Source organism: Netta rufina, assembly GCF_964035555.1.
Source record: "Netta rufina genome assembly, chromosome: 1".
Lineage (NCBI taxonomy): Eukaryota > Metazoa > Chordata > Aves > Anseriformes > Anatidae > Netta > Netta rufina.
The window spans coordinates 182,902,523-182,929,669 of NC_140123.1; the positions used below are offsets into that span (position 1 = coordinate 182,902,523).

General features: G+C 37.2%; 1 protein-coding gene across 1 annotated transcript in view; it reads left to right on the forward strand.

Moving 5' to 3' along the window:
* The window catches only part of PTPRZ1 (protein tyrosine phosphatase receptor type Z1), a gene marked incomplete at both ends in the record, with an annotated part of 137,523 nt that overhangs the window by 22,283 nt on the left and 88,093 nt on the right, over nt 1–27,147 (forward strand). The window contains one exon of the mRNA XM_084284857.1: nt 15,727–15,792. Within this exon, the coding sequence (XP_084140983.1) occupies nt 15,727–15,792 (66 nt within the window). The remainder of the gene's footprint in view (nt 1–15,726; nt 15,793–27,147) is intronic.

Genomic DNA, 27,147 nt, shown 5'->3' on the forward strand with positions numbered 1-27,147 from the left:
CAAAAGTGCAGATTGTTTGAAAGTTTCATCACAATATTCATGCCAGTGAAAGCTTGGCTGCCTGTTCTCTCTGCCGACTTATGCAAATTTCTAGGGACCTTGTGTGAATGGAAGGAGTCTGAATTTGTGTCCATGGTAATCTGTTCAATGTGTAGAGGAAGTTACAATGGCATTAACCCATGAAAAGGATCAGTTGTTTTCATGGAAAGCAGTCAAGACATGCTTTGAATTCAGATAGTCAACTTAATCAGAGCTGGACATCATTTTTTAAGGGTTTCTCTTTGAAAGAACTTAATGCTGGTCACCTGCTACAGTCAAAATAGATCATTTATCTGTAAAGGAGCATAAAAAAATAACAGCTGAAGAACAGATACAGCCCTGAAATACAGGAAAAAAATAAATAAATTGGCAGTTATTTACAACCTCTATGTGGGCAACTAGAAGCATGAAAATGGCAGAGTGGTCCTGGCTCATTACCTGCCTTGTGCCTGGGAGATAAGTGAATTCATGCAGTGTTTCTCTGGGACTGGAAATTCAGCAGCAGCAGTCCTCACTGCCTTCCTGGGTAGAGTAGGAGTCCTGCTCTGCTCTGGGGTGGTCAGCACACCTGGGAAGTTAGACACAGAGTTGCTTGAGAAAACATATTAATTCAGAGTCTCTCTATCATATTGTCTTACATTGACCTTTATAGGACATAACAAAAAGGCCTAGTTTCTCCACTTTACCCTGCTTTTCTTCAGGCACAAAAGTCTCTGCTGGTACAGTTACCCAGGTAAGAAGTAGTTCAAACTGTATTCCTCTTTACTTTTAACATGAAGAAACCCTACCCAGCAGCTACATTTGGAGTGTCCTTCTGCATTTAAATTAAATTACAGTACAAGTACCAGGAAGAGTAGCATTAGGCAACCTGTATTTGAGTATTCAGCAGAGATTTTATTTGCCAGATTAACTAATACTTGTCTCAGCTTCATCTAGTTCTTATGGTGAAAGTAAAAGATATGGTTATCTTACCTAATATGCTACAGTCTATTTCCACAGTATAATGATAGACTTGCACTGGGGATGTTTTTCTTTTGATGAGGATGACATGGAAGAAATAGAAATACTCAATAAAATAAATGTAATAAAATGAAAGATATGGTGTCTGTAATCCATGTCAGGCTTTTTTACAGTATTTGTCTAGTGCTACTTGAACATTTTATACCAATATTAGCTAAATGAATTTCCTGTATAGCTGTGCGAAACTATATTTAGAGAGCAATGTAACTACATTTCCTGGCCTTCCTTTAGAATGACATTACCCAACAGCTTTCCAGTAGGAAGAGGCAAGTCTTTAAAGTCAAAACTCTGAATTAACACAGCAGGAACAGCTGGTACTTGTCCATTATCCAATTTAAGAGATGTAAATTCCAGGAATTATTTTCATAAGAGCTTTAGTGCCCTATGCTTGTTCACTAGTGGTGACGTTTGGATGTTAAAACTGTAATGGGAAACATGGTAACTGCTCAAGGCATAATGGAAAAGACCATCAGTGGGTGATCCTAGTGTACACAACAGTATCATCTCATCAAGACAAAGGAACAGTTAGATAAGTATTATAATCGCATGTGTTTTTACTGAGCATATAAATTGTGCTGCTCCACAGCAGCAGACAACAGCACAACAGCAGGGAGAAATTAGGAAAAAAAAAAAAGAAAAAAAAAAAAGAGAGAGAGAGAGTTTGAACAGACAGGAGTTTACTGTTTAGTAATATCTCTTGCTTTTCTGGAAGGTGTATTTGTGAATGGCCAGATCAGGCTATTCTCCTGGTTCTCTGGTTCTCCATGACAAACACAGTTAGATACAGCAGAATGGCTAGAAACTGGCCAAAGAAAAAGGCAATATTATTATTAGCAGCAATCACCTTAAAAAAGCCCTTACAGAGGAATCAATTTTTGAGGATGAGTGAGAAATTGCAGAAGGACACCATTTGAAAATACCATTGCCCAAGAGTTTATAGAAAGTGTATTTTGCAGTGTTGGTTAGGCAAAAAATTGTTCAGTCCTATTCTCTCAAAGAATGGAGTGAAAGGCAGTAGTGTCTACAAGGAGCATTTGATCTTTGACCACGGTGGGTATTGCAATAAAACAGCAAGAGTCATGTAATCTCCAGTTCTGGAAGGAGGCTACAACTGGTGGATCAGAGATTTTTCTGTTTACCTGGTATATCAATTCACAGTCATATCTTGCTATCAGTGACAAAATTTTAGACTGTTAAGGGAAACATGGCTAAAAGGCATTTAGGGACATCCCTGAATCTAAGCAAGGAAAGAGCCAATCATATCAGGTGCTCCAGCCAACTTCTCAAAGTTAGCTTCTTTGCTTACCTGGATGCAAGTAGAGTGTCCCTTACAGGACAATAAGTGATGTCTATTTAAAGTTTTAATAGTAACTGTATTTCATCTAGGGCACGTACTGCCACTGTGTCAGATGCCATGGGTCACTGCTGTATAGTATGCAAATGGCAGGAATAGCCATCCTGTGTCATACCTGAATTTACTATTGTTTGACAGAGGCCTGATGCCTCACAAGAATGGCCGTGAAATCTCCCAGTAGGCAGCAGTGAGATACTCAGCAGTCTTTCTCACACATCTGTAATCATATCCATGCCAGGCTCCTTTCTAAATGTAGTGTGATAACTCCAAATATTCTTGATATCTTCACAGCTATTTCGATCTTTGCTTAGTGGTTAGATTCTGCAGTTAGCCTTGGCAGCTTCCTGCAGTGATAATTGCCTAGATGTGAAAAGAAGTGTATCCTTTCACTGGTTTTTCTACTTTCAGACTTCTCATTAATGCCCCCGGGTGTTCTTGTTCTTGTAGAGAGAGGGAGAACAAAAGTTCCCAATCTTCATCTCAACAACATTCATTATTCTTTATATTTGTTTTCTTTCCAAAATAAGCATTCTTAGCCCTTTCCATATCCCCTTATTTGGAACTTTTCCATGGTCACTTTCATTAGTGTTTCCTCTGTCCCATGTTACTGTGCCTGATTATTTTTGAGAATTCAAGACCAGCACAGGACTCAGTTTTCCAGATGAAACTACACAGATCATTTAAGGGCAGTTCTTCAGCATTTCCAACATATTTGCAAATTTCAAATGGACTCCAGCTATACAATGGATGAAGAACTTGATTTAGCTCTCCAGGGATGCCCTGGACTCTTCTTTCAGCTGATAAAATTAATTGAAAACCCAGTAAAGAAAAAGTAGATTAGTTTTTCTCAAAGCAATTTTTTTCTAAATAATTATTTTTGCTGCTGCATCAATTAAATCTGAACATCTTTTGGTGTTGTTACACTTTTACCTTCCTAGTTATTACTCTATGAACTTCCTTGAAACATGAGTGCATTGTAGCATTGCAGCATACCCTCTTGAATATTTTAACCATGTGTTTCCATTTCTTGTCAAATAATAGACATTTTGAAGACTTCTACAAAGTTTAATCCCTTTCAAAATTGGAAATATTTTTATTTAGATGATCTTAAAAAAAAAAAAAAAAGTGTTCCATATTTCCTAAAGGTCGGTGTCAATATATTGATTTGACACCCTTGCTGTCACTTGAACATCAGTTTAAATAATATTGCAGTTAATGGCTCATCTGCTGTCACTATATGAGCTATCTTTTGTGCATGTTTTAAGGGTTTCTCAAGAAAGGTTATGCTTGTTTGTGTTCAAGATATGAACTCCTGTCATATCTTGTCATATTTTGTCAGGTTCACACCTGTGTTGTTTCTGTAAGCTTTGTCTTTTTTCACCATTTGGCCATTTTACACATGGTAACTTAAATCCTATTTCTTTGTTACTATTCTGTTACATTGTGCTGTTTATTTAGTCATGCTGTTGTTTATGAATTCTTTTGGCTTTTCTTTGCTAAAGTCAGTGTTGTAGCCATGTTAATATATTTATATTATTATTGCACGGAGTTGCTTTGATATAGTTAGCTGTACGCTCCTCCCCTCCCCTCTCCACAGTTTTATTTTTCCCAAGGTGTTGTCCAGAGTCTAAAAGCTTAAACCATCCTTGCTCACCCAGGGAAGTGAGTTTTAGCACCCTGTTCATTTTGTCTGTTAGGTTTTGCGCATCTAAGTGGAAATGTTTACAAGAAAACAGCCAGAGAGAGCACTTCTACTAAGTCTATAGGTAAACATCCAGACCACCCCCTATTCATAACCTTGCATTACTTGGCCAGATGTGTAAGATGATCACAGAGTCAGGCTTTCTCCCTTGTACAATGGCAGAAGTGTCTAAAAGGCCCTGTACAAGGCATCCTAATTACTTGCCAAAGAATATTAAGAGAAGACACTCTCAATCCAGCCCATTGAAGTTTTCTCCATACCATAAAACATTTATATGAATATTCATGAGAGGGAGAGACAGGCAGACATACTTCACAGCCTGATAATTAATGCCTTTATCCAGGGTTTTAGTGCTCTACACCTAGACCAAGAGCAGGTGTCCATTTATCAAGGGCTTTGAGGATCTTTGAGAGCCTACAATGGGAGTTCAGTGTTAAATCCCCTATGGAGAACTAATTCTTCATCACTTAAGAGCCCCAGCTCCTTAGTTCTGTTGGGAGATACAATCCAAACCAGAAAAGAGCTTAGGCAGGTGAATTCACAATGTGGGAATGACCTTGTCAGCTAACTGTAAGTCGACAAGTGACTTTAGGTGTATTGAAGCCTACTTATAAGATTTAAGTGTGCTCAAACCATTAACTCACCATACATTTTTAGATAATGTTTTCCTCTAATTTGGGATGCAGTTAATTGACAGAGCAGTTAATTGCTCTATTAATTGGCAATAAAAATAATTTAATCTTGGTAAATGAATCATTGCAATTAACTGAAAACAAATTTATTAGTTAGATATGTTGTATTTAATTTCTTCGTGTTACAATATTACTATGTGGTTAAAAATTGCCTATGATTCATAATGACATTCCCAGGCTTCCTGATTTTTGTTTCAAAGATTTAATTTCTTGCTGCTAGAAAGTCACAGTCAATTTGCAGTTGGTTATTGAGTGTTGACAGCTGACTGCCACAGTATATGAACTTTCAGTTGTATTGAACTAATCTGAACCTGGAAGGAGGATTGCTGCAATGAGATTTTCAGTTCAAACCATGTTATACACTCAGTGTAGGATTGCAAGTAACAAGAGGTCAGAACCTCCATTTTGTGGTTCAGTGCACAAATTAAGGCTTTTCATGGAGTGCCACGACCACCTGAGACCTGGGAAAAGGCTTTTTACTGCCTTAGTGAAAAGTTGGATTGTATGGGGAAATAGTTATTGCAGTAAGGTGAAATTTCATGTTTACAATGATCGATTAAACCATGTATCTATCATCTTATGGGGCTATTATTTCCACATTTGGGTCAAACCTTGTTCAACTAGGCTTATGTCTGCTGACAGAATTCAGCAGGGATTAGAAGAGAAAGAATATGATCTAACAAAACAGGTCTTTTCTTTGGTTGGTTTTGTTTTTTCCTCCCCTGTTGTATTGTATACATCAAAGCTATATTCTGTTTCCTTTTACTGTTACATATACCTGTTAGATGTTAGGGGGGTGGGGGGAAGAGGTGTGTATACAGTGGTGTAATGTTCTGTCTGGATTCACATGGGCTGTATAGCCTCCCTGAGAGATTTACCTCTCCTCTCCAAGGTGAGGAGCTTTTTGATTAAATACAAATGACCAAGATACATGACCACATAGAACATGCAAAATGATCTGCCACTCTTCTGAGTCTCCAATACAAAATATTATAAGCATCTGAATTCCGAAATCATCTGTGAAGTTCCAGTTTTTTGGGTGATGTAGGACAGGACTAGGATGGGTTTCCTATTTTGATCATGGCACTCTCTTTGAACACATATGAAATATGAGACAGAATTTGACCTCAAGATTATATCAAATGGTAGATGCAATGTAGATAATAAGACTCAGAAAGGATGCAATGTAGATAGCAAGGCACAGAAGAGAATTAAAAAATGAGATCAAGAAAGGAAATTTGAAGAAAATACTTTTTAAAATGGCATCTTATTTTATTTGATATCTCATGTTTTATCAAAATGTGATGGGGAAAAAAAATCAAGTGTTAAGAATATTGTTGTAGTTATCTACAATAGACCTCCAGGAGCAATCAGTACATCCTTTTGTTTTCAGCTGTTTGTGAAAGTAAAAATATTGTTCCATAGAATAGTACACCACACTTTTTTTTTTTTTTATGATTGATGAAGCAGAGGACCAGATACTTTTCAAAATAAGAGTAAGACATGCTGACTAGCAAGAGCCTGGTGGGAGCACTAAGTGCCTGAATTGTAGGAAAATACAGCTCTGGTGCGATGTTTTATTTGCATTGTGTAGGAGTTGGCAAAACATGGAGGAAAACCCACACCACCAGTTCCCTCTGGAGCTGCCATTCTTCCATAAATCCTCTAAAACCTAGGACTAAAACTGAATTCCTTAGAATTCATGGGAAAACAGGAAGATGTAGTTTGATCTGCTTGTAATGATTCATAAGTTTTTGAAATCAGTTTCAAAATTGCTGCAGCAGATTGATGAGTTATCCCACCAAAAAAAAAAAAAAGAGGCCTAATTAATTAAACTTCAGGCTGTGTGCTCTTGATAGCTCTAAGGCTTGGATGACTGCTTGTGGAACTCCAGACAGTTCTTAACCTGATAGTTTCCCAAATGCTTAAAATTAAGTTTTAGAATTTGCTGGGAATTTCTCTGACTGGATACTGGACAGCTTGGAGCCTATTTCATATCTAAAACTCTTAAAGAATTAATCATCTTTTGGGCACTCTTTCAAAATTAAACCTTGCCAGAACACACTTTTCTAGTGTTAAAACACACATTTATAGTGTTAAGCTCCTATTACTTTTCATGTTTCACTATATCCTGCTGTCTTGAAAACTCCATGGACATCAGGAAACACAAGTTTGCTTCCTTTCTCTGCCTGGACAGATGCAAAACTACATTGCAAATGCTCCCCAAGACATCCAGAAGGCAGATATAAGCTATCTGCAGAAACAGGTATGATGAGTACTCTGTGCTCTCTGGTTAAGAGAGCCTGCATGATGTGGGAGAAAATGAAAGCAACAGCAGGGTCTCCAGTCCTGCAATAAATGAGCTGTAGGGAAGGAGGAAGCATAAATTCGGGTTCATCACCTCACTGTATTTTGAGATATAATATCATAAATGAATTCAAATGTAATTACAGTTATTCTGTAGATCCCACATATACCTCTGCATTAATAATTCTTCCATATTCTAGTAGAAAGAACCTCTTTTTTTTTTTTTTCTCAGAAAATAAGAACACACTAAGTGACTGTTTTGCCTTTGTTTTGTTCTTTTAGTGTGTCAGTGTTCACATTTTTCTCTGTTGTCTGTAGCAGTTGTGAGGTGCTTCCTTTCCTTTTCCAAATAATATGTGTATGTATTCAGTTACAATAAAAAGAAATGCCTAAGGAAAAAAGAGTAAAATTGAGATTTCTAATTTGATACAATTATAAGATATCAGAACATCTATGTTTATACAGAGAGATACATACTCCATTTTGACAAATCATTAGATACATACTTATACATACCTATGCACATATATATAAATGTAAGGATTTGTCAAAAAATAGTTCCTATATTTATTTACAACATTTCCATCATATTGTTTTCATTATATTCATATATTCTTTTTCAAGTAGAGATACATGTTTTTATAGATATGCATTTGGTATCAGATGTCCATGTTCAGCTTTAGAACTTTTTGGTCATAAAATTCTGACTGAAGAGTTTCTTCATGGGAGTAGAATGGTTTTGGTATGGTTTTGTAAGAGGTTTATGGCATAGTATCTAGACTTATACAAATACTTATGCAAAAACATCCAGGGCAATAACAAAGGTTATTGAAAAAAAGAATTTAACCAAGATGTTTAAAGTAAATACCTCCCTGAGGCAAAAGAAGATACTGCTATCTAAAGAGCCACCTTTCAGGAAACTTATTGGAAAATGACTAGAAGGATAATGGTTGAGCAGAATTCACTAGTCCAGAATCCAATATGGAGGAGAGGAAAGTACTTAATAATTAAAGACTTCCTCCTTTATATATTTCTCTCATTCTGCCACCCATTATATGGTTCCATCTGAGGGTGTTCATTGGAGTCTACAAGATCATTTTAACTTCTGAAAGTTTGCAAAAGATAAAGTTTCTAACAGCTGACTTTATAACCTCTACTGTGCTAAAATGCATTCATTTCAGTAAATGTTTCTTTGAGATGACTTGCATAAGGTCTACTCACAAGAAGTTTAGAGGTGTATTACCAAAACTGTAGAGTTTTACTGATCTATAAATGTTAACAGGTGGAGAGACATTAGAGAAAGGTATCAACAATTTTTAAAAACTCTTCCAAAAGCCATTTAAACAAGAAAGCTGAGATTTTTGTATAGGACTTAATTTTTTTTTTATCTTTCATTGCAGTTCTGAAATGTCTATTGCAACAAGTTTTTGTTTGTTGGAAGGAGGATTGTAAATATTTTGACACTTAGGTGTTAAATGTAAGAGGTAAAGCACATATTCTTCATTCTTTCACTTCCACACTTTCACATTCTTAACTATATTTATCATAATTCTTTACACTCAATTTTGCTAGAAATCAAAATCAGAAAAGTTTTCCTCAGTTTATCTGTGGAATAGCAATAACATTGACAAGTATAATGCAAATAAAATTATGTTATCATTAGTATTTATGTTTAAACAAAGTCCAGTTCTGCTCAACTCTCTATTTTCCTACTCCTTTGGTAATGCTAAAAGAGAAATTAATTCATTTTGAAACCAATTGCCTGTAATTTCACTGACTTGATTGAATTTTTGTTTGTTCATGTCTGGTCTGGATGTACTCCTAGTTTTTTTATTTATGTGATCCCATTATTTTACACATATAGCATTAAAAGACAGCCTGGGTTTGAGGAAAGGAGTCTGTAGTAGCAGAGATATGAGCGTGTCCCAAAAGGCACTGCTTGATACCTGCATTTGAATAAAAATTTCCATTTCTATGGTAAAATCCATTTTGCCTCACTTAATACATGGGACATTAGTGTCATATCTTGGGGGAGATTACAGTTCTCCTAATTCCCTTCTGGTTTTGGCTTTAGATGCCTGGAATCCATTCATCATCTTCAGATGCAGGCCAGTCATCCAGACTTCCTGGGTTACCTACTCTGTAGGTTCTTAAATTGTTGAGGTATCTTTGTATTTAGCCCAAGAGCTTCACAGAAACTTAATTTCACCATGCCTGTTCAGAAATATCTATTCTGGACATTCTGTCTATACCAGTCTCCCACCTAAACTCTCTTGCCAACCTTGTTTCAATGAGCAGGCACTTGAATGCTACATAGATTCCTAGTGAAGCTTTAAAAGCTAATATTTAAAAGCATTGATCAATGCTTCAACTAACTGCTAATGGTTGTGTTGAAAGCTGAAGTCTATCAGATCATTTTCCTCAATCTTCAGATGATGTTTAGGTGTACAAGACCACAAATGGAAAGATGCATCCTATTACTTTGCTTGTAGTCACCGTTAAATTGGGAAGCAGCAAACTTAAGCAGATTGGATCATATCCTGTGGTATCCCGAGCTCCCTCCCACTTTCCACTTGTCTAGAAAATCAGGGTATTCTGTAAGCACCAGGCAAGTAAAATTACAATGGAATAGAACCTAAATTGATCAAACTGGAGTCCTTGTTGTTTTTTCATATACAGGTACACTGGAAAACCACGATTAAATGTGATTTATAAACATTAGCTCATACCGTAACCACTATTCTTTTAATTCATGGCACTGTTCACTGTAAAGTTTTGACAGGTTAAGTAAGCAGAGTGCCTACTAATACTCTGGTGCTTAATGATAACTGCTTTTAAATGAAAGCAATCAATCTTTTTTTTTTTTTTTCTTTCTTTCTAGATTTGTGTAATTCATATTAGTAAATAAGTGCTTTTAGTAAATACACACAAAAGCTGACAAATTTTAAAAAGCTGCTTTGGCTTTATATTTAGTGCAGGGAAGGTCTTGGTTTTTCAATCCATATCAGAATGAGCAGCCTACACTCCAGCATAATTAAGGGAAATGACTCTCTTTATAGATACCCTAAAATATATTGATGCCTGAAATAAGCCTACACAGAAGGAACTGTGGATTAAAAAATATTTTTAAATTTCTCTAAGGCTGTCAGAATTCTTAGACCCATCTTGAAAAAAGATTTAAACACTTCGACTTTCAAGGGGAAAATGTACATGAAATGGTAGAGGTTGGGTATAAAATCACTTTAGTATTTTTAAGGATTTTACAGATGACATTACCAAATTGAACAAATCCATAAAAGAGACCTTATTCAGACAAATGTATTTTATCTCAAAGGGATTTATAGATACTTCCTGTCATTAGAACGTTGTGACTGTTAGTAGACTGTGCTTTTAATCTTTCCATTCCTCCATCAGTATAAATCATGCAGATGAGAAAATGAAGCTACACCATCACAAGATGGATGAAAGGTATTGAAGAGGGTCCTGAAACCTTCTGTTAATAGAAGGTAAAATAAGGAGAGAATACACTATTTATTAGTAGGGCTGATTTTGTTAGTTTTAGTTATGTTTAAGATTCTGTTTATTTCCTGAAGTAGAATTTGCATAATAAAGGTATTTTGATCTATTTAATTATATTATTTTTAATATGTGACAGGAAACGTCTATTTTGATAATCATATTTAGCTTTTTTTTTTTTTTAAAAAAAAAAAAAAAAAAGTTATTATTATTCTAGCCATGCATTTTGTCCTCCTCTCTGACTTATTTGCAGAAATTTTGTCCAGTGTCCTGGACACTTCTTAGACACCAGGTACACATGTTTCTAAGCTGTTCCTTGAGCTACCTTGTAGCTTTGTATTCTTATCATACAATTTCAATTTGTTGTTCATGTTTAAACCTAACTCTTCTCCAATGTCTTGGTCTAAAAAATATGACCATCAAAATATTTTACATTCTATAAGAGTGCTGTTGAAGAGTAGAAAGATCAAGTAGGGCATAAGGTCAGAACTACACCACTGTATTTGAATGAGCATTATCCAATACATTCAAATTCAGACATAAGTTGGTGCATCTTGATAACCTTCAGTGGATTTAAATCAGTCTGTCTAGTAGAAAATCTGAACCTGGGTGACCAGTCCTTTGTCCTGCCAAACAGTTTACTGAGTGTATTGGCAAGCACCATATTTGAATAAAAATTTTCAGACTGTTTTGCTAGGTCAAGCCAGTTGTCTGTCCTTCACAATAACCAATACCAAATGCCTAAGCAAATACATTAAAATAAGGTAAATATGTAATGATCATTTCCCAGTATAATGCTCCCAATTTCATCTGCATCTGGCTCAGAGATATGGTAAACCAAAAGCAATGGCATTGTGTTTAAGAGGTGTTTGTCACTTACAGATTATTCTAATCTTTTCTAAACCAGTACAAGCTCCTAGTATTCATAGCATCCAGCTCATGCAGTGTCAATAATGCAAGTGTACACAGGAAAGATCTCATGAGACACAACTTTGTTTAAAATGAAAACTTCTTCACTGTGTATTTAATTTCAAATGTATTTTGTATCATTTTCAGTGATTGCTTAAATGCTTGCTAGAATCCAGAAAGTTCCTATGCTCTTCTTTGACATATGAACCACAGATCAAATCCTGTCCATGTAAATTGAAATTCCTATTGATTTTAATGTCAATGCATGTCTGTAACGCGTTGCCATTGTCCACTTGAACTAGATGAATGCATATTAATTTAGAACTTCTACTCTTTGCTTCTCGGTTAGATTTTGGGACAGGAGGAAAATACTGAGTGATGTGTAACTTCCTAGGACCACATGATGTTTTTGCAAGTTGAATGATGAGTTAAGAGTGCCTACCTCTACTGTGCACAAAGAACATCAGCGCCTTTGCAGAAAAACTTTTATCTAAATGTGTCCAAGCTTCTATAAAAATGGAATCTGTTGGCATAGTCTTGTAAATGCAGGCTTTACTGGAGGTGCAGCTCAGAAGTTCACGCTGTAGCTTAGGCTAAAAAACAGAAGGTTGTCCTTTTGTCCTCTTGAGTCTAGCAGCTGGTATCTCTTGACACCGCCTTGGCAAAAAGGACAGGCATAAAGACCTGGTAAAATTACAGCAGACTGGTATAAATTACAGTCCCAGATTACGTCTGACCTTTCTCCTGCATAGCAAAGCAGCACATCGATTGTAACATCCCCAAACATGCTTTGTGCATCAATAACTGTCTTCTCAATACCCTTTTGCTAAGGCTTAAGAGAAGAGTCTCTGGAGGGCACTTGTGACTTGCGTCAGAATCTGTCAGAGGATTTTCCCTGTCAAAAATCAGAGATATGAGGTCCTGTTTCCACTTATTTATCCCAGCACAGAGTGCTAAATCAAGATTTCACTCACATATATTTCCTTTAATCTTTAAAACTATTCAGTGTTTACCTTTACGTATGAATAAATACACACTGAGTATCTGAATGCTTAATTCAGAGCAGTAAATAAAAAGCAACTGAACAAAGGCCAATAGGTGCAAAAGAAATACCAGACTCATGTCAGGAGGAAGAAAACCTGGCTATTTACACATTCTAAATTGGAAAAAAAAAAAAAAAAATCTACAAGGTCTTACTACTCCCAGTACTATGCTTTAACCAGAAGCCCTTCTTCTCTGTTTTTTTCCCCATGACTGAACATGAGACAAGGTCAACAACAAATTAGTCAGTCCAGCTGCTCCTCACAAACACTGAAGCATTGGCCACCACATTTCCTAACTTTATGGGCCTCTGGAACAGGGCTGTTGACTAGTTAGATAGAATATAAAGCAAGCAAGTCTCACAGACTCATGCAGTCTCTGAAGGAGGGTAGAGAAGGGAACAAAAAGCAATTAATGATATGATATCTTGCATGTCTCCCTGACATACATAGAAAGATAACCATACAACTGGTTGAAATGTGACCTCACACCTGAGCTGTTTTGCTCTATGAATTAATCAAAAGTCTTTGGAAACATATTCAGCAGAATCCTGAAAGAAGAGAATATTAAGGATTTTTTTGCTTCATAAAGTATCAATAGAATTCAAACTGTTTTGGGCACTAGCTCAAGAGAGTCAGTCGGTGTCACAAGAGCCATGCTGACTCTCAAGCTGATAACTTTAAAAGCTCAAGTGTCAGTATCAAAGATTTACATATAACATCACAATGCTTTTGTGAAGACTTTCTCATTAATACCACATTCATTTAAATTACATGTAAGGAACTTAAATACACTGTTGTATTTAATACGTGTTTTTAACTTAACATGTGTATTTAACTTAAATACATTCTTGTATTGTTGTCATATCCCAAAAGCAAAATGGAAGTTAATTCGTTAACTCTAAAATAAAACACTAACCTTCCACCTGGTCTCTACTGTTGGCTGGTCACTGGCTGTTTACTGGGCGCCAGGAAAGCTAGCAAAGCTCAAGGGAAAAATTGCTGCATGCACTTGTCCCCATACACTCACACAGAAGCACACACTTTTATCTGACACCCCTGCTAGCCACAGTTCCTCAATTGTTTCCTTCCCCAAGTGAAATTTGCTTTTCTTCCTTCATTTTGTCACGTTTGTAGCAGAAAGAGGCAATACCAAAACCACTGACAATCACTGCCTGTGACTGTGCTGTGAAGGGACTGTGGGAGCACAATAGGTGAATAGCAGAGGAGAAAAGGTGTATGAACTCCTAAGGTCTCCTGACATTTATAAAGACTTTCCATAAGATTTACTGGGTCTATAAGTGTGTAATGCACCAAAAAAAAAGTGAACCTTGCCCCTTTTTTTCTTGTTCATTGAAGCTATCACTCCTTGTCCATCAGACCTCCATCTGGAATTTAAAAAGTGGTGGGACGCTCTCACGCCCAAACCCTGCTTACTTAGCATATGAATGCTCAACTGATTGTTTGAAGTAACAATTAGGAGGACAATGGATAAAGGAGGAAACTGGAGACAGCAACTAACACCTGTGAATCAGAACTTAAACAGCTTTCTTTTACATAATTAATTAAAGAAGCAAGCACAATGTATATTAACTTGAAAATATAGTCCAAAGACAATGAGTGCAAGTAAAGCCTTTTGCTTTCAGTTCCAGGACTAAGATATAAGGTTTGATCTTTCTGTAGAAATCTTAGTCATGAGTGAATGTTGCTAAGTGTTGCAAGGGTGTTTTTTGATGGGGAGGGAGAAAGGGAAGAGAAAACACATTTAAGGGGAATCACAGTTTCATGGGGGAGGCAGGTGGCCTAATGTTATTAAAATATGTGGAATTTAGATAGGTAGACCATCATTGTAAAGTACAGAACATTGCTAACCTTGCAAATAGCAATTATGATTTAACATCCCATAATCAGCACTGCAGACTTGTTCCCATTAAAGAAAAAGAAATGAATGCTATGCAAATGTTTCATGAAATTGTATTTACTGCAGAATGTGAGCCTAATTCTATGGCATTTTCTCAAGGAGGCAATCCATATGTGTGCTCAATGTGTTCATATGCAATTATTTCTTAAGTAGGTTATATTGTGCTTCTCTAGAACAGTATTTAATGAAGCTAGTAAAGATTATTACTTTAGAAATGATAGTCTCAAAAAATGTATCTCCAATTTGCATATATTAATAAGTATCGAGGGCATAGTCTTCCTTTTGCATGCACCAGTAGCATTGCTAGAGTTATATGGACATAAAAAGCATAACAGTGAAGGTTATTCTGTAGTCAAAAAAAAAATAATCAATGAGCGTTTATATAGTTAGTCTCTCTAGAGACAAATAATGTCATTAAAAAGTAATATTTAGCCTTTCTCAATAAAGTTTATAGAGATACAAATAACTTCACATACATCAGCTATAATATTGCTGATGCTAGTCCACACTGAAATGACATTTTAGAATATTTATTCACTATCTTTAAATTGCATCAATAACACAAAGTTAGAGAAAACTGTAAAGTCCTAATCACACTGAAGTAAAAATTTAGGTTTCATTGACTTCCAAGTAAACTAGACTAGTTCTTTATAAAGGACATCACAGAAGACAGTTTCTTCAGGGAGAGGTCTGGTGATAGCTGTATTAATTTTAAAGGGGAAAATTCAGTTGAAATTATAAAGGAAGGAAGGAAGGAAGGAAGGAAGGAAGGAAGGAAGGAAGGAAGGAAGGAAGGAAGGAAGGAAGGAAGGAAGGAAGGAAGGAAGGAAGGAAGGAAGGAAGGAAGGAAGGAAATTAGATACAATGTGAACAATAAATAAATAAATAAACAAACACCTGTATGTAATGAAGTTTGGGAGGAAGAAACCATTAATCATACCAGCATATGTATGTCTAATTTTACGCTAAAAGTTAAAAATTGAATAACAAATGAGATTCAGATAAACTGAAAAGCATTTGTCTTTGCTTTGTTTGTGACCTTTATATGCTACAATACGAACAGTATTTATATTACAGTTCACAAGTACCATTCAAAGTCCAAAATTAAGACTAGGTACACCATACATCAGTAATTACAATAGTATTGGGAGTGAGGGGGTCATCTACTTGTCTTGTTCCTGTTAAGCTTCCAGTTTTCATGTTGTAAATTCATTGTTACTTTGCAGATTTGGTGTACGGATACTATAGACAACAGCGGAAATTGATTGAAGAGATAGATTGGTCATACACAGGTAAGCAAAACTGTCTTACTGAAGAACTTGATTTGCTTTCATATTCTTATGTTCATTCTCTTAATTTAAAGAGCACATGATGTATGTATACCACTCACTGTATGCCTAAACAATTATTAAACTAAAATCATGAGAAATTGATTCTGAAAAATTACAGTAAATTTACAATGGGATAGGTTATTTTGTTTCCTATATCTGTTACTTTTGGAACAAGAAAGCCCTCATCCTTAGAACCTTAACCTTGAGACTTGCTTTATTTGATGAATCACAGAACCATAGGATGATTTGCATTGGAAGGGACTTTATAGACCATCTAGTTCTAACCCCCTGCAGTGGGCTGATACTGTCTGGTGATACTTCCACCAGACCAGGTTGCCCAAAGCCCTATCCAACCTGGCCTTGAACACATCCAGAGATGGGGCATCCACAGCTTCTCTGGGATGAGAGAAGTTCCAGCTTCTCTCATGCTGTTCCAGCACCTCACCACCCTCTGAGTAAATAATTTCCTACTTATATCTACTCTTAATCTACCCTCTTTTAGTTTAAATCCATTCCCCTTTGTCCTATCACTACACTCCCTGGCAAAGAGTCCCTCTCCAGCTTTCCTGTAGCCTCCCTCTAGGCCCCTCTAGGTACTGGAAAGCTGCTAGAAGATCAATCTTCTCCAGATTGAACAACACCAACTTCCTCAGCCTTTGTAGGAGAGGTGCTCCAGCCCCCTGATCATTTTTGTGTCCCTCCTCTGGACTCATTCTAATACTTCCATGTCCTTGTACTGGGGGCTCCAGAGATGAATGAAGTACTCCAGGTGGGGTCTCATGAGAGCAGAGCAGAGGAGGACAATCACCTCCCTCAGCCTGTGTACTGGCCACACTTCTTTTGATGCAGCCTGGGACACGGTTCACTTTTTGGGCTGCAAGCGTACATTGCCAGCTCATATCGAGCTTCTCGTCAACCAACACCCTCCAAGTCTTCTCATCAGGGCTGCTCTAAATCCATGCTCTACACAGTCTGTATTTGTATCTGGGATTGCCCCGACCCAGATGCAGGACCTTGCACTTGGCCTTGTTGAACTTTGTGAGGTTCTCACAGTTCCACCTCTAAGTCTCTCAAGGTCCCTCTGGATGGCATTCCTTCCCTCCAGCTTATCGGCTGCACCACATGTCTTGGTGTCATTGGAAAACTTGCTGAGGGTGCACTCAATGTCACTGGCAAAGGTGTTAAATAGTGCCATCCCCACTACTGACCTATGAGGAACACCACTCATTACTGATCTCCACTTGGACATTGAGCCATTGACCTCAACTCTCTGAGTGTGACCATACAACCAATTCCTTATGCACTGAGTGGTCCATCCATCACGTCCATGTCTCTCCAATTTAGAGACAATGATTTCATGTGGGGCAGTGCCAAATGCTTTGCCCAAGTTAAGGTAGATGGGCAAGAATGACATATCATTTGCTCTTCCCCTATCCACCAGTGCTGTAACACCATCGTAGAAGGCCACCAAATTTTTCAGACCTGACCTGCCCTCAGTGAAGTCATGTTGGCTGTCACCAATCAGATCCTTATTTTCCATGTGAAGGCTGAGCTTTCATTGTTAGGTACTCTTTTGTCTGAATGTTACTATTCTCGTAAGTCTGAAAAGCATACAGAACAGCTGAAACAAGATAAATCACATTTTGTGGGTGGAAACATATGCATACACTGTGTATGAACTACTGCACTTTGCCTCTGATTGCCTGATTACCTTTTCCAGGTACCATCCTGCTTATCCTAAAAAGTCAGTCATTTGGGCAATAAGCTCTCTCATTTATGTAAGCAGGAAACCCCTAAGATATACCCTTAAATTCTGCATAAACTTTGCCTAAAATCACAGAAGGATTATGGGAAATTCACAGTTTGACTCCTTAGATTATTCTGTATAAGTCAAGCAACTTTCAATAATATTGGAAAGGTAAATTTGTCCTAAATAATACGTATATTTTATGCAGAACTAAAAAAGTGGCTTCCTGTGAATGTATTTAGTATCTTACATTTATAATTATTTATGTTACTGTTTCAAACAGAAAAGAGAAAAAAAAATGTTAAAAGAAATAAAGATTATCAAATTTCAATTTTTCATATATTTGGTTCAAAATACGTTCCTGTAGTTAAAGAAAATAATACCATTCTTTTTCTTTCTTTTCACTGTCTTTCTCATTTTCAAGACAGTTTTTATCTTCCAGGGCAAAATATATCTAACAAGTTTTGAGCCTAGAGAGAATTGAAACAGGCTAGTCATAAACCCTTCAAAATGAGATTTATAATGAAAACTCACCCTTACACACATTGTACTGCAAAATCCAAGCATACAATCAATCGATACAATATTTCATGTTCAAAATCCATCCGTTTTTTTAATATTGCAGTTAGAGAAACGCAAGGATAAGCCTCCAGGATTACAGGTGACCAGAGGGCAATTTATGAATTTACTTTAAAGAATAGTGAATGGATTTTGCATAGAACATCAGAGAACGATAGAGCTCTTTCCCAGTCCACATAGAGCACAAACCCGCTGTGCAGCTGCTGCAATAGTCACAGGTTATGTATGCTGTGTATTTTGTATTGCTGGATGGCAAAATAGCATGGACTTTTACAAGCTGGAGGATTCAGATCAGTTAGTTCACTCTCAATGTGTGAGATGCCTTCATGTAGTCATCTCACTTCATGTGCCTTGCCCTAGAGACTCTACTGCTGGCAGTGGGGTGGCTGAGTGCAAGAGTCATGTTCCTGCTGCCCTATGGGTCCCCAGCACACATAACGCAGCCAGCTCCAGTCATGGAAGAACAAGGATTTTCAAAGCTTTTTGGCATGGCTGCATGTAAATCAGGTACTTGGTGTCTAGGTATCGTGAACCTTGTGATAAATGGTATGTTTCTGAAATGCCATGGAGTTGGTTCATGGTGTGAATGGAATATGCAAATTCAACTTGCACTTAAAAAACACAGCGTTCCTGAATGTGAAGAAAAATTACAAATTTTAACATCACTGTGCATTGGAGGCACAGAAGTCGGGAGGCTGAGACATACTTATTTTGATCTCATTCATTTCTAATAAATTATTTGCTTATTTTAATCTCATTTTATTCCTGAGGCTCTGCTCAGAATGTTTAGAGCACAAGTGCAAGTGTTGTCAGGTACTTGTATGTACATGTATAACTACTACACCTAACTCAGATTTATGGCTTTGAGACATAAACCAACATGCACATTTCTGAATAGATGGCCTATACTTTGGCAGTTCATCCTTTCCTCAGACACAAGTTATATTCCTCTATTTTATAATGCACTCACTGAAAAACCTGAAAAAATAGCCTCTTTGTGGCAATGAAGTTTTAAGAGTAGGCCTTGGCATCCTACAGCTATAGAGTTTGATCAGCTATGAGTAAGAATTGTCTAACTGGCCTGGTAAATTTATCTGAGTTAGAGCAGACTTCATTCTCTATATCAAATAAGAAATTTCAAATGCATTAGCCACAGTGGGTCAATAAACTCCTTTTGCTACGAGGAAAAAGTAAAACAAAACTAGAACTAGAACTAGAATTACCTGCTGAAATCACGTAATTTTTGAAGGTGAAGTTTCCTAATACAGCAGTTTCACCTACTGTAAGTTATGTGACTCATCATCAGATTTTGATTCTTGGGTAAATGCCTAATGAAGGTGTAGATGTTACTGGAAACATTTTGTAGTAATTCTAGGACTGCAACTTTAATCTATAGGGAAAGCCTGCACTTTCAAGCATGATGTTTTTGTGTTTGTATGTGCTGACTTTACATATATTTGTATAAACAAATGGAGTGAGTGTTAAAGGTGTGGAGAGTGCAAATACACTTTGGAGTTGCATCCATTTTTTCATGAATAAGTGGTTTAAAACTAATTTATTAGTAAGCTTTAGTTGAGCAACCTTTCATTTTTTTTTATTAAAAAAGTGATAGAAATTATTTTTGATGACATAATGAAAATTTGTGGATGACATCATATACTAAAAGCAAATCAAACCATTTTTACTTGTAGAAAAAACAGGTGTGCTGAGAAAATATATTTCCTCAAATCATTTACATACTGATTGATGACCAAAGATCATTCAGACATTATTTAGCTGCATCACTAAGGTTAGGTAATCTCATTATTTCAAGCCATTAGGCAGGCAATATGAGCTTCCATTATTTTTCTAACATACAAATGAAGTATTAACATTTTATTGCTTTGTTTATCTGCATTGCCTTTGACAGAAGTAATGATATAATGTTTTCTTATTTTTAACGTCTGGTTGACAGTAGCTTGTGAAACTCCAAATGTGAATGTTCCTGTCAAATTATCAAACAACACCAAAAGTAATGTGGGTTTGTTGTGGGTTTGTTTGTCTGTTTGTTTGTTTTTGTTTGTTTGTTTGTTTGTTTTTTAGTGAAATTTCTTTCTGTTGAGGTTATTACTCCTGGAATTTGGGTTCTTGTTTGTTCTGCAACAAACAGGTTATGTGGTTTAGGGGAAAACCAGAGCTGAAATCTGTTAGAAGCAAGAAATTCTGAATAGCCTTCCAGGAATTACAAAACTTTTTAAAATTGAATTTGTTATGTAAATGAATAGCACATCCAGTTCAGTGTTCTTTGTCTTAGCAAGGCTATTAAGTTCAGTTTGTGCTGCCATTCATTATGTGATACAATGATCCACAGTTGCTCCATAGACACAGGCAACTCTGATCTTGGGCAAAGAGTGATTTCAGTCTAAAATGCTGAGCCTCCAGGTACTTGAAGGACAATTTTGTGGTTTGGTTGTTTGGGTTGTTTTTTTTTTTCGAGAAGAATGTGTATTTACTTTTTCTTGAGGGGGATGTGGGTGGATGGGAGGTGGAGTGGATTCTGGACTACAGAAACAGAATAATTTTGGGTTGAAGGGCTCTTTGAAGATCAGCTGGTCCAACCCCCTACTCAAAGCACAGATAACTTCAAAGTTCAAGCAGGTTGTTCAGACCTTGTCCAACTGAGTTTTGAAAATCTCCAAAGAGGGAGACAATGCAGCCTCAGTGACATGTTTTACCTTCGTTCTGAAGTTGTTTTTTTTTTTTCATTTAGACAACTGCAATTTCTCTTATAGCAACTTGTGATTATTGCCTCTTACCTTTCACTTGTGCACTGCTTGTAGATCACCTTTACAGTAGACTTCAGCCATGCTCCCTCATTCCTCTCTCTACCCTGTGCTGGGGTGTCCTCACCTCAAGTACTCTATACAGTTTGGGACACCACAATATAAGGACATAAAGCTATTAGTGTCCAAAGGAGGGCTACAAAGATGGCAAAGGGTCTAGAGGGAAAGACATATGAAGAGTGTTTGAGGTCCCTTGGTTTGTTCAGCCCAGAGCAGAACAGGCTGAGGGAGGCCTCATTGCGGCCTGCAGATCCTTCACAAGGGGAGTGGAGGGGCAGGCACTGAGCTCTGCACTCTGGGGACAGCGACAGGACCCAAGGGAACGGCATGGAGCTGGGACAGGGGAGGGTCAGGCTGGGTGTTAGGGAAAGGTTCTGCACCCAAAGGTGCTTGGGCTCTGGAACAGGCTCCCCGGGGCAGTGGTTACAGCACCGAGCCTGCTGGAATTCAAGGAATGTTCGGACAATACTCTCAGACATGTTTTGATTTCTGGGTGGTCCTCTGTTAGAGCCAGGAGTTGGACTCAGTGATTCTTGTGGGTCCCTTCTAACAGCATATTCTATGATTCTATTCTATGATCTCCAGCCTCTACAAACTCAGTTGCCTCAGTACAAGGACATCCTTGTACAAGATGTCCTCCAATCACCTGACAATATCAGTGGCCCTTAGTTTGTCAATATCTGTCTCATGCTGGCTCGGGAAGGAAGTCAAAACCGGACCCACTATTCTAGATGTCACCTTACTAGTGCACCATAGAGGAAAATAATCATTTCCCTTGTCTTGCTGGCCAGTCTTGTTAATGTTGCCTGGTATCTTGGCCTTCCTCACTGCAAGGGCACGCTGCTGACTCACACACAACACCGTGTTCATCAGGATAATTAATTACCATCTTTTCAGATAATTTTGAATAACTGGTATATCTCAGTGGTAAAATTTGTCAGGATGTTGATTCTCTTCTGACACTTGCATCAGTATCCACTGTAACAACACCTAAATATAATGGTTTGTTGTTTTTACTCCCATGTTGAACACTAAAATAATTTGTTAAAATTGTTATCATTTTATGTCTGATTCAATATGCTCTGGAGATATCTCCATAGTTTATTGTTCCTCATTACTGTTTCTACAAGGATAAAACCTTAGCTGTCATTTGAAAGGCTATTTTTGCCACCCCAGCATCTGGAACTTTTTGCTTGTGGCTTCATATGTAGATGCCTATAGAAAGGCTATGAAATGAAAATAATCTTATTTTCAGTGATACTGAGAAAATGTAATTCTCCTTATAGCCCAAATAAGACACAGTGTTTTAATTTCAAATTTTGTTTTATCACCTGCTACTACTGTGACAATTCACACATTCATTGCTTGTAAAGTTTATGGGAAAATAAGTTGTTGCATATGTCCATAAATATTTACAGGTCTATTTTGCTTTTCACTCAGCCTAAAAAGTAAGTAAGGATCTGCATTTTCTCAACTGTGGCTCAAGAAAGCAATTCTGACATTGGTAGCTGATTGTACTTATTCTATAAGTTGCCTTCTGCTTCTATTACTCATCAATTTGATACAGGGAAACTGGAAAGTTTCAGGATCTTCCCTCATCATCAACCTGTCTCCCTGTTCAACAGCCATCTGTTGGAAGGATAGACAAGGCCAAGGATGTAGCTGCAAGGCCTTTTGCCTTGCAGTTGCAATAGAGGAGAAGCTGTACTGAAGAGTGTATGTGTGTCTCTTTGGTCTTGCTATTCCTTCTATGTGAAGAAGCTGTTAACCCTGCATATGATGCCTGCTATTCCTAAAAACAATGCTTATGTGTTAAAAGGAATGTGGAAATGAGTTTGAAGTTAGCATGCTGATATAAGAGCAAGTTAGGTTCAAGTACAGCCAGCTTCAAGGGGCTATTTCCAGAAGAATATGAAATAGTTCCTGGATCAGGACAAAGGCAGTGGGAGGGTGGAGGTGCAGGGTCTGGATCCCATCCATTACAGTCCAGTGAGGCATTAGGTAGAAAAACCATTTCATGAGCCAAACCTAAGAGTCAAGCTGTGTGTGGAGGCACCAGCAGGAGCTGGCTAGAGTTGTGATCCAGGAGCTGCCTGCTGAACCAACTGATTTAATAGACAGCTCTACCAGACCAAAGTGAAAAGTCTCTAGGACAGCCCTGGAAAAAACTGATGAAACGTCCTGTCATCACTAGCTGGATAAAACTCTTGGGAGATGATGCATATCAAATTAACTTCACATTTTTTCTTGCCATCTAGCTATCATGGCAGTATCAACATACGTTTGTGAGATTTGTCTTTTCATCGCCTATGAAATAATTTGCATTTTGTTTTACATTCACAGAGTATAATCATGAGTGATGTGCTGCATCAGTTGTGACTAATAAAATAAAGTCTATACTCTTGAGCCCTGAGTGTTCCTTGTATGAGGGATGCATCGTAATTAATCAAGATAATGTGCATTCTTTTATTAACTCATATAACAGTAGCTCTGCAGAGGATCTCTTATTTTTTAGTAGACCTTATGCTTCAGAGGCTGTCATACCTTTTCTTGCATAATAGCTCATTGCATGTATTTACATCCTCCAGATTGTACAGCCACTCACAGTTCCAGTATTTTGTCACTACACTCAGAGACTCATTATTTAACAAGCCTATTATATTATTATGGTTTTGTGAAGGCTGATGATTCAGCAACAAAAGTTACAGTGTTGTGCATCTGTTCACATTAAAGAGACAAGGTGTCCTAAATCAGGGAGTGACACTATGGCATCGATGACCATAGAGAAGTCCCCTTTTAAGATATCTTAATTTACTGAATCAAAAACACAAGGGAAGTTGTTCAACACAAGAAATCTACTCAGGATATTTGTGGTCAGACATTTGAATTCATATGAAGTAATATGGTTCAAACATCAGCTGTCTCCATTCTCTTCTGTAATGAGATGATATTTGAGGAGTAGAAGGCTGCTAGAAGAAAAGTGCAATTTATTAAGCTTCAATTCAGTCAATATTTATAGGATAAACTGAGTACAACTTGCATAGGGTTTTGGGAGAGGGGAAATTAACCCCATATTCATTGACCATTCAAAGTTGGATGTTTGTAGGACAGGTATGAAGAACAGCATGTTGGTATCCATATTTGGCATCTCATTGGTAAAAAAAAAAAAAAAAAAAAAAAAAAGTCATTTTTCAGTCAATAAAGATGTAAGTCATTTGTATGCAATTTCCTCATAAGGAACTCTGATAAGGCCTGTCCCTTCCCCCATTTCTTTCTTTAAATGCTGTGAACCATTTGGGTCATTTTCAGAAACAGCATATCACTTCATTCTGAGCACCAACTAGATTATTTAAATGCAGGAGAGTCTTTTTCTGAAGTGTAGAGATCAACACATAAGGTATTTGGATAGTGTGGCACTGCTGTTTTAACAAGGTCTGGACAGGGTTCACAGAGATATAGAAACTACCCATTAAGTAAATGTGATTTGAAATCGAAAGCTTTTTTAGGAGTGCTGTCTTTGGGACTACACCAAACTTAGATGAAAACCAAAAAATAAAAATTAAAAAAAAAAGAAAAAGAAAAAAGAGATACCTCACAGTAGATTAGAGCTTGTGTTTAAGCCTCTTTACCCTTGAAAAGGATCATAAAAGTATCCTCATATATATATTAGTGAATGATTTCTCATTTACAAGTGCATTCAATCAGTGCTAAAGTGAGAAGGATATGTGCTTGAGGACTACTTGCTTCCAGACTGCAGAGATGACTATTTTGAGATTTTCATCAAGATGATTTACAGATATGTGAAGTTTAGAGCCCTGCAAGTAATTCTCCCATTGATTATATTTACAGAAGACCTTGTTTTACTTACCTGCTACAGCCCTTTTGCTTAGGTCCCACTTATGAACATTTTTATTCAAAGGGGTATTCTGATCTATTTATAATAACCTGTGTTAATTTTTTTCTCCTATTGTACTCAAACCCCATTCAATTCAGTATGCACAGTTTACAAACCTACTGAAGTAAGGGCAATAATTAACTCTACAACATACTCACAAATTTGATGCCGTTCATGACTTAACAAGTTTTTCTATGGGCAAATAGTGGTTAAAGCAGTCCTAAAAAATACATGGCTAGCTAAGTCTGCATTGCTAGGAGCAGAGAAAGAAGGTAGATGAAGTATGAAGATGAAGGTAGGAGGAAGTATCCTAAGAAGGAGGAGTGTGGCCTCCTTCTTTGACAGGAGAAAGCTCTCATGTGGGCTCAGGTGCCCTTAAAGCCACAACCACTGCAAGCTTAGTAAGCTTGGTATCTTCAAATGTGCCTGACTTGAGTTAAGCAGAGCATGGGAGGAGCAGAACATCCTATTTCCATTTAAAAATTTTTAATGCTAAGTTAATGCAAATTACTATAATCCATCTTTCATGCTAAAACTGTTTATTTTGGAATTTCATATTTCGAATTTCATTTTTAAATTCTATAACATGATTTTTTTTTTCCAGAAAAATATTTTTTCCAAAATTTTTCAATATACAAGACTGGGGAATCCCATGAGAAGTTTTGTTTTGGATGAATCAACATTTTCTGAAAAACAACAACAAGACACAAACAAAACAAAAAAAACGACCCACTGAAAAAGTCCTGCCCTTTCTAAATTTAACTTGTAGGAAAAAAATGGTGCTTTCAGTTCTACAGGTGCCCCTGTTATGTGTAAATAATGTCACCTTCAGAGACAAAATGTACCTCTGCTTCACTTCAACTGCATGTTCAGAGCCAGCCCAGTTGGTAGATTTGTGCCTGGGCTCACTTGTGAAGCATTAGCATGGTTGCTGCATTTCTTCCCACCTGCTCACTGTTGCAAAGGCCATGAAGTTCTGCTGGTGCCAGCAACAGCTAGTTCAGTCTGAAGGCTTGCTGAAAGTGGTAGTAATTCATGTCTAGGTGAATAAATTAGCAAGAGGCAGAAATCATTCTTGTTTGTACATAGAATACTATGTCAAGAGTCTCTGAGGGATGACGTGGTGTTTATTTGTATACACTTGATTTATATGCAGTATCATGACTTGTATTGGCACATCAGCACACTTCTAAGAAACTGAATTATACAGGATAATTATATAATTTACTTACAATGGGAAGATTCATTCTAGAAAGTTTCTTCAAAGAGGTCTGTGCCCTGTTTCTCTATCACAGTAACAAGCTTTCCACACCACCTTGGAGATGGCATGCCTAAAAGCTGCTTACATCCCAATGTGTGTGATTCCAAATTAAAGCTCTGTGGCCCCATATTTGTCTTTGAATTTCACAGCTTTTCTTCCCCCTGCCTTTATTCTGCACTTGTGATGTGCATGAAACTACTTTGGCACATTCAAAGGCATTTCATCTTGTGGAGAAAGTCCTGCTGAAAGTTGTCAAGGTCTAAAACTGTTTCTTAGCAGCAGAGTCCACAGGACAGAGGCTGTGCCTCCACTAGATTTATCAGCTGAGCTGTACCCTCCATTGTTTGGTTGCCAGAATACAGAAGTTCACTTCTGATGTCTTTCAGCTGTGAAAGGTGCATAAAGTGTTTTTTTTTAAAAAGGCCCGGTTCAGGCGTCTAGCTGCACATAGATTTAGCCATTTCCTGCTATGCTTTAGCAGTTGTGCTCACAACAAACTCCACATCCTTCCTGCAGGGGCCTTTTTCTGCTCTCCTGTGAGAGCTTTCTTTATGAGAAATTAAACTGTGGCTTGATCTGATATTGCCTGGCAGTGATCCTATTTTAGGAGCCACAGAAACAATTGACTGTCTTCTTCCATCCATTATTATAGATGCTGCATGTCAGAGCTAAGCTGTTTTCCCTCTGAATGTGGTGTTTCTCTGTCAGTGCCTTCTCTGTCAGAGAGCTTTATCTGATGAAAACTGTGTTAACCAGAGAAATGTTTAAAAGACAGTTAAGAAAATGAAGATATTGAAAATGGAAAAGTGAGGTACCAAATGCTGGGAAAAAAATAATAATTTACATATACAGACTTGGAAATCTATCTTAAACTTCTAATATTTCCTATCTATGTAAGGAGTAAATTCAGGGCTTGGGTGTATGGTCACAGACTGACAACAATTATTTTTAATGAGTTAATGAAAAAAGAAGCATGCAACAAAATGCCTATCTTGCATTACCCTGCTTGATT